This window comes from Phacochoerus africanus, chromosome 2 (assembly GCF_016906955.1).
Source record: "Phacochoerus africanus isolate WHEZ1 chromosome 2, ROS_Pafr_v1, whole genome shotgun sequence".
In the NCBI taxonomy this organism is placed as follows: Eukaryota; Metazoa; Chordata; class Mammalia; order Artiodactyla; family Suidae; genus Phacochoerus; species Phacochoerus africanus.
The window spans coordinates 129,826,264-129,835,177 of record NC_062545.1 but is presented as its reverse complement, the minus strand read 5'-3'; the positions used below and the strand labels follow the sequence as shown (position 1 = coordinate 129,835,177).

General features: G+C 43.5%; 1 protein-coding gene across 17 annotated transcripts in view; it reads right to left on the bottom strand.

Annotated features, from left to right (window-relative positions):
* Positions 1-1,148: 1,148 nt before the first annotated feature.
* The window catches only part of PPIP5K1 (diphosphoinositol pentakisphosphate kinase 1), a 48,006-nt gene continuing 40,240 nt past the window's right edge, over positions 1,149-8,914 (bottom strand). For 16 of the 17 annotated variants that reach the window (XM_047766521.1, XM_047766516.1, XM_047766524.1 and 13 more), the window contains 2 exons: positions 6,405-6,518; positions 1,149-3,069 (listed from right to left, as the gene is read on the bottom strand). In XM_047766521.1, coding sequence (XP_047622477.1) covers positions 2,168-3,069; positions 6,405-6,518 — 1,016 coding nt within the window. In that variant the 3' untranslated portion in view covers positions 1,149-2,167. The remainder of the gene's footprint in view (positions 3,070-6,404; positions 6,519-8,914) is intronic. The other variant, XM_047766520.1, reaches the window with a different exon arrangement.

Sequence of the window (8,914 nt, the reverse complement as noted above, 5' to 3'; positions counted from 1 at the left end):
ATTGCTGAGTTCCAGGGTCCTGGCTTCTACCTCTCTGCTTCTACCAGCATTGTCATTTATCTCGATGCCTTTGAGGTCTGGAAGCCATTCCAGGACCTAGGGAAGCTGGAGAATACAGGGTGGATGAAGGGAGAAAAAGTTATGGGAAGCCAATATAATTTCTGAAAATAGCTGAGAATGCCCGAATGGGGAATAGGAACCGAGGGTGGGGACATACATTTGGTTTGGGGAATGGAAGGGAGACAGCGGGTCTTTTGAGAAGGAATCTGCATACCATGGGGTCAAGAGTTGAGGACCCCATAACCATCAAATACCTTGCATAGGAGAACACAAAAGTGGTAAGAAGTTGAGGGGCCCTAAGAGATCCAGGACCTACTTAGGTTGTAAACACCTTTCACGTGTGCAGTCAGCCTTTCTAGGAAGTAAAACATTGGATTTTCCCCTGCAGTGAAACCCTTTAGAGACTTTACATTAGGAGAGTCTTTTCTAGGCTCTCCCAATGTAAAGGTGTCAAGCAGGTAAAGAAAGAACATAGTCTCTTTATATCAACTCCTCCTGATAGTCACTCCCAAGCATCAGAGTGAAAAATTGAGAGTGATTTTAACAACATTCGGTGAGAAAGCATTATACTCTTCAGTGCCTCCCAGAGAGAGAAACTATCTTCCTGGTAACACTACTTGTTTAAGAAATTTGGGTGAGTTCCCATCATGGCTCAGTGGTTAACGAACCCAACTAGCATCCATGAGGATAAGAGTTCGATTCCTGGCCTCACTCAGTGGGTTAAGCATCCAGTGTTGCTGTGAGCTGTGGTATAGGTTGCAGACGGGGCTTGATCTGGCACGGCTGTGGCTGTGGCGTAGCCAGCGGTTACATCTCTGATTCAACCCCTAGCCTGGGAACCTCCACATGCTGTGGGTCTGGCCCTAAAAAGACAAAAAAATAAAAATAAAAAAATAGAAGAAATTTGGGGGTGGTGGGATGATTGTTATAGGGACCTGCTGGGATGCCTGATCTCCATGTTTTTATAGCCGATTCCTACTCAGCTACAATGGGTTTTGATTGGTTCAGATTAATTCAGTCACAGACACAAATGAACTACAGTCATATGCCTTCTTGAATTCCCAAGGACATCATCATCACCACTACGGTTCTCATTATTCTGTATTTATTGAGCACTCATTATGTTCCGGCCCCCACTCCGATGACCACATTACCCTTCCTACCCACCCCTGTATCTTTGGGAAAAGCTTCATAATCCTACTTGGGCCTAAAGACACAATGATGTATAAGGACAAACCTCTTGGGGACCCTGGAATATTTGGTCTTTGGCCAGTCTGACCGTGGCACTACTACAGAAATATATATATATGTCTCTCATGTCTGTACAATAGTGATCTCTGCTGACTGCTTAAAATAGAACCTGATTTTCTCTATACCATCTCCTAAGGAGACCCAGCTTCATAGATTGGCCAAGAAGCGCCCCGAGTTTTTTAAGTAGTAACTCTGAAATTTTCACAGCAATCTAATACCTATGTTTCCCTAGAGCTACTGCCCAGAGGAACAGGACTAGGGTAGAGGGGGCACTTGGGGATGTTATGGAAATACCCATAAGCCCAAACTAAAGATTAGTGGCCATGACGGATATTTGTTTGGGAAAGGAACTCTCGTTTTTTCCCAGGCATTTCGGAGAGCCATTCTGAACCCACCTGAGGATGCTAGCAAAGACAAGAGTCCCCAAATGCACATATGGTCTAAGAGCATCTTGAAAATTTGTGACTGTTTCTCCAGTAAAGTGGAGACCTTTGAGTCCCCTCTTGCACTTGCTACCCATGGATGGTGTCTTCAGCAGTTAAGTGGCATTTCCTTTATCAATCTTGGATTTCCTGGATGATCACAGAAGGTTAGGTAATGATAGACCCGTCTACCCTTTGAAGAAAATCATATTCAAGTCTAATGGCTGGGTGAGGAGTCAATGGCTGCTTTGAACATGAAATTGACTCCTCACCGAGCCCAGCTCTGGCACAGGTATGCTTTATGCCAAGAGGACTGCTTCCTCAGACACCTCTGGTGATACCCAAGGCCTTGATGCTGGCAGGTGAGTTAGCCAACAGAAAAAGTTGCTAGCTCAAATGGCTGGTATAGTGAGATACCACTAAGGAGAAAGTGATTAATCACATGTTGCTGGTGGAAGAGGTGAGTTCTGGTCATGGGCTAGAGACTGGCTCTGAGGATTTGAATTACTAGATGGATACTGGACTTGGGGAACATCCTCTTCAGGCAGCTGGTTGATCAACTCAGGGACCACAGAGGACTGCTGCTGATTCATCTCCTCTGGGATCTCCTGGACCTGCAGATGACCCTCCCAAGGGAACTCTTGGGATGGTTTATCAACCTCAGGGATGTCCTGACACAGCAAATTGATTGCAGAAGCCTCTTGGGCCAGCCTGCCAACCTCCACGGAGAACTCCTGGCATGGCTGGCTGAACTCCTCAGAGATCTCTTGGGTTGGCTTGTCAGCTTCCACAAGGATTTCCTGGGCTATGCCACCAACATCTCCAGGTTGGTGGACTAGCCTGCCAACCTCTACAGGGAACCCCTGGCATTTCTGGTAGACCTTTTCAGGGTTCTCTTGGCAAAGCTCACAAGCTTCCTCAGAGACTTTTGAGCACAGGTAGCTGGCATTCTGGCATGGCTGACTGATTTGAGGGACTTCTTGGCATGTCTGGTTAACATCATCATAGTTCTCCTTGCATGGCTGGTTAACCTCTTCAGGGTTGTCCTGGCATGGCTGGCTGACCCCCTCGGCAACCTCCTCGCATGGCTGGCTGGTTTCCACAGGTGATTCCTGTGGGAACTGGTTTCCTTCAAAAGGCTCTGGCTCCCCTTCTACAGGGAGCTCTTGTGCTCCAGTCCCAGGGGTCTCCTGGAACAGCCCAAAGCCTTGGTGTTCTTCAATCACATGTGAACTTAGGGAGGGGTGATCATTGAAGCCAAAATGGCAGTTGCCATCCACTGCAGTAGGGGAGGAAGGGCCAGCACTGGACACAGTGCTAGAAGGGCCACTGCTGTCTGAAAAGCAAAGTCAGAAGACCAAGTCAGACAAGCTGGAAGAGTAGGCTCTACACTATGTATGCAGTTTGAATACCAGAACAGACGGCCTAGGTTATTCATGTTTTGGGGAAAGAGGGTTTGAATTCTTCCTAAGTTAGCCTAGCTCAGGAACTGCTGCTCTGGCCCAATGCAGACTACAGAGACAGCACTAATGGATATCTAAGACTTCAGGAGAGAGGGCTAAGGCCCATGTCATCTAGTTCTTTCACAAAATAAATCCCTGTTCCAGCTCCAAATTCCCATATCCCCTCATTCCTACTTTAGAAGCATATCAACATTGGGGAGTTCCCTTTGTGGCAGTGGTCAACGAATCCGACTAGGAACCATGAGGTTGCGGGTTCGGTCCCTGCCCTTGCTCAGTGGGTTAAGGATCTAGCATTGCTGTGAGCTGTGGTGTAGGTTGCAGATGCGGCTCGGATCCCGCATTGCTGTGCCTTTGGCGTAGGCCGGTGGCTACAGCTCTGATTAGACCCCTAGCCTGGGAACCTCCATATGCCGTGGCAGCGGCCCAAGAAATGGCAAAAAAAAAAAAAAGAAGCATATCAACACTTTATACCAGTGGTTCACAATTAGGGTTACCTATTAAAATTACAGGAAAATTTTCAAAAATACATATTTCCAGTTTCCATCTCCAGAGATTCTAATTCTGTATATTTAGGGTAAAGGTGTGGCAGGTTGAAACACTCCCAGTTAAATTTGATGTACATCTTTTGTTAAGAATTATTTCTTGGACTTCCCGTTGTGGCTCAGCAGGAACAAGTCTGACTAGGAACCATGAGGTTGTGGGTTCAATCCCCGGCCTTGCTCAGTGGGTTAAGGAGCTGACATTGCCGTGAGCTGTGGTGTAGGTGGCTAGGATCCTAAGTTGCTATAGCTGTGGCGTAGGCTGGCAGCTGTAGCTCCAATTAGACCCTTAGCCTGGGAATCTCCATATGCTGCAGGTGTGGCCCTAATAAGCAAAAAAAAAAAAAAAAAAAGAATTATTTCTTTAGAAGTTCCCATTGTGACTCAGTGGAAACGAACCAGACAAGCATCCATGAGGATGTGGGTTCAATCCCTGGCCTCACTCAGTGGGTTAAGGATCCAGCGTTACCATGATCCTTATGTTGTCAGGATCCTTATATCCTACATGTGGTGTAGGCCACAGACATGGCTCAGATCTAGTGTTGCTGTGGAGTAGGCTGGCAGCTGCAGATCCAATTCGACCCCAAGCCTAGGAACTTCCATATGCCGTGGATGCAGCCCTAAAAAGAAAAAAAAAAAAGAATTATTTCTTTAAAGTATATTTTTGGGGCAGAGATAATCACTGATTACTGCCCAAGAGACAAATAATCAGGAAAATGTAGAAAAACTTTGTGAATCAGAACAACAGAAAGGAAAAATGATTTACCCAAAGATGGAAGACTGCCATGGAAACTCAATGGCAGCAGATCTTAATTAACCTTTCTGGAGGTTACTAACCCCTCTGAAACTCTAATGAAACTCATGGACTATCTTCCCAGAAAAATATACATATGGATATTCCCACTAATCTTTACATATAATTGCTGAGGTTCATAGACTTTACCCTGAAATCCATCCATAGATCCAGGGTTAAGATTCTCTAAGTCTTGGGAAATACAGTGTTATAGGTTTATGGATATTATATATATATAAAATATAAAAACCAATTTTTAAAATTCTGACAGTAGTAAAATGAAAGCCTTAGAATCCTCAATTACACTGTGGGATAATTTCTATCCCAACCTCTACTTCTTCATTTATCTCTAGTAGGAAACTAATCTACTTTTCTCTTTTTAAAGATCATATTTATTGTTGGTATTATAGATTTATATTTAAAGCACTCTGATATCAATAATGACAGATTTTAGAAACAGGAAATGCCTAGATATCTTGTTGTCAATGAGAAACAGGAAAGCTGGTAAGCCTGAGTCTGCAAAGGCTCCATCAGTCATTGAATTTCAGGAATGCTAGCTATCTCTTTTCTGCAAAGGATCATAGGAGGCATGCTTCAAGCAGGGGTGGGGGTGGGGTGGGGGAAATAAAAGGGAATGTGGTTTGGGCCAACAAGGCCTATTTAGGGCAGACAGATAAACCCTAAAGAAAATGTCTACCAGTGAGGCTACATATCTGATACTGAGAGTTATAAAAAAGAAGAAAAAAAGATGTAAGCTGAGTTTGCTCAAGGTTAGAGGTAGTCTTAATATTCAGCTAGCAGTATAATTCAGACAAATCAGAGTTCAGACAGAAAGAGAAGCTGAAGATAAGATCTCTAGGGCACAGAACCTATAAACACTACTAGGCAGAGGTAAAAGGACCAATGGCAAGGTAAGTGTAGGAAACTCTGAAATTCAGGGGAAGAATTCTTGGTGTCAGGAAGGAAAGTTTTCTTCTGCAGGGTGCTAGAAGAAAGGCAAAACTCTACAACTGTTTACCCCAAGGCTGACATCTGAATCTTTGCTTCAGTTCTATCCAAGTAAAATAATGGTCATGTTTGGTTTTAGATATGTCCTGGAGGTAGGATGAATAAGGGAAGGATTTTTGCATCACCAGTGTCTCTGGTTCTTATCCCCTGTCTGATTACCACCGGTATCCATCTCTCCCCACAAGTACCCTAAGAATGCTTTGTGGCTCCACTGCTCACACTGTTACTGAGGATAAATAGTGATAGGCTAGAGATTATAAAGAAGAGATGGGAAAAAACACCCAAACTTGGACTAACAAATAAGAACAGACAACCTGAGAGAAGGGACATGTAGAAAGTAGAAGAATCTAGTTTCCTTCTCCCAGCTTTTTTATACATCCAGGTTTCCTCTCAAGTCATTTTTACTTGAGAAAGTTGTAGAGACTAAATGGGGATCTGAGGAGAACACAGCCTCCATTTTTTTCTTCCCCAAAGGACCCTCTGAGGCACCATCCTTTAGGAGCCCTTCCAATGAGGTAGAGGGGGCACGGAGGACAGAGGTGACTGACCAGGGAAAGAAAGGGGGGAGGGGAGGGGGAGGAAGGGAAAGAGAGAGGTGTGTGTGTGTACGTGTGGAGAGGGGAGAGGGAGGGAGGCAAGGGGAAGGGAGAGAAAAAAAGAGGAGAAAAATTAGGGGAGGTGGAGGAGAGAGAGAGACAAAAAAACAGATCCTTGGTTCATCTTGGAAACAGCAAGTGAGACAGCTTCCCTGACTGGTTACTCATGGCCTTGCAACCCTCATCTCTGTTTCTCTCTTGTGATGGCTCTCTCATCACCAACCCCTCCATTTCCTCTTGGTCTCTGTCTAGGCAGTTCCAGAATTACTTACACCAAGGGGGCTTTTCAGAGCGATGCCGGAGTTGTAGGGTAGGTGAATGAAGAGTTTGAGGTGGAGAAAATGGGCTGTCTGAGGCCTGGTTGCTGTGCATAGAGTCAAAGAGGGCTAGACAGGTGAGGGAGAGAGAGGAAAGAAAAAATAAAGCCTATGAGGAAGAATCCAAGAGCCACAGGGGTTCTCAATATAAGTCAAAACCAACTTACATTTCCTCAGACTGAGAAGCAGCATTTCCTAGTTCATCAAAACCATTTTTAATATTTTAAACTGTATGTTATGAATATTTTCAAACATATCTTTTAAAAAGTAGTTGAAAAATAGTACAATTAATACCTATATATATTCACCTCCTATATTCAATCTGTTAACATTCTGCCATACTTGTTTCATTTATTTCTTCATGCTGAAGTTTTTTAAAATAAATGACAAACATGAAACATTTCACCTCTAAATACTTCAGTATTCACTTCTAAAATACAAGGAATGTATCCTACATAGCTATGCACTATTAATAAACACAACAAAATTTTAAAATAATACCCTAATATCATCTAATACCCAATCCATATTCAAATTTTCCCTAATAGTTCCAAAATACCCTTTTATAGTAAGATCCAAACATGAACCACGCATTGCATTTTATTATGTCTCCAAAGTCTCTTTTCTTCTAGAATAGTGCAACCCCTTCCCTATATTTTTTTCATAGCGATTTTTTGAAAAGAACACATCAGCTGTCTCACAGAATATCATATCCCATACTCAGGATTTATCAAATTTTTTTCCTCATAGAATCATTTAACTTGTTTCACTCTCTCTTGTACTTCATATGAGCTGGAAGTTAGATGTAAAAGGTTTGATTCAATGATTCAGCTTAGGAGTTCCCACTGTGGGGCAGTGGGTTATTGATCAGGCTCATTTCTGTGGGGATGCCTGTTTGATCCCCAGCCTGGTGCAGTGGGTTAAGGATCTGGCTTTGCCACAGCTGTAGCTCAGATTCAGTCCCTGGCCCAGGAACTTCCATATGTCAAAGGGGGAGCCAAAAAAAAAGAAGAAAAAAAAGATTCAGTTTAAATAATTTGGCAAGAATACCTCAAGAGGCGATCCTCTGTACTTTATATTGCCTCATATTGGAGGCACATAACATCTCACTGTCTCATTGAGTAAGGTTAACTGTACTAGTGAGGTTAAAGCGGGACTCACAAGATCTGACCGCTGCAAAGTTTTCCCCTTCTGCTCAGAGGTGATCCTTTGGCACCATGGAACCTGACTGAAAGTTCTTAATTGTGTTAGTATCTATTGATGACCCTTAATTATTTTATTAGGGATGTCAAGTGGTGATTTTCTAATTCTGTAAATCCTTCTAAGTTTATTAGTTGGCTTATTTTCTTTTCTTTTCTTTTTTTTTTTTTTTTTTTTGGCCTTTTCTAGGGCCGCTCCTGCGCATATGGAGATTCCCAGGCTAGGGGTCGAATCAGAGCTGTAGCTGCCGGCCTACGCCAGAGCCACAGCTGCTGGATCCAAGCCACGTCTGCGACCTACACAGCTCACGGCAACACTGGATCCCCAACCCACTGAGCAAGGGCAGGGATCAAACCCACAACCTCATGGTTCCTAGTCGGATTCATTAACCACTGAGCCACAATGGGAACTCCAGTTGGTTTATTTTCTATAAAGAAGAGCTTTCCCTCTTCAACTGGAGCTGCCTGATTATATTAAACTACAGCTCTTACTGAAAAGGTAGGATAAGTATTTGTTTCCCTTCAATGAGTTTTCAGAAAAAAGAGTTAGTGAAAACTATTCACCAATAGTGGCAGATGATCAATGCAATCTTGTTTTCATTCTGAGCTTGTGGATGTTTACATATACAGTGCACTTTAATCAGTTACAGTAAATTATTATTTTTAATGCTAAAATATTCCAATTCTGGTCAGTGGGAGCCTCTCCAGGCTTGATTGCTTTCTTGCTTTTGTTACAACGTGCCTCAGGATCACCTTATGCTTTCCTTGCCCTCAACAAAACTGGTTCTTGGTGAAAAAACATAGACATTCCATTGGTTTGTGGCCCATCAGATGGCCACAATACACAAGCAGATACACAGTATTTCTGTGGTATTAAAATTTTGGGTGGTGGGAGTTCCTGTGGTGTCTCAGCAGAAATGAACCCAACCAGTATCCATGAGGACACAGGTTGTATTTCTGGCCTCGCTCAGTGGATTAAGGATCCATGTTGCCGTGAGCTGTGGTGTAGGCCACAGACACAGCTCGGATCCCACGTGGTGTGGGCTGTCTGATATAGCTCCAATTCAACCCCTAGCCTGGGTACTTCCATACGCCATGAGTGCAACCCTAAAATAAATAAATAAATAAAATTTTGTGTGATGGGGGTGTGGAATCTAAAAAGGCTCTGCAGGAGGGTTTTTTGTCTGTTTGTTTTTCTTTTTAGAGCCACACCCTCAGCATATGGAGGATCCCAGGCTAGGGGTCAGATCGGAGCTACAGCTGCCA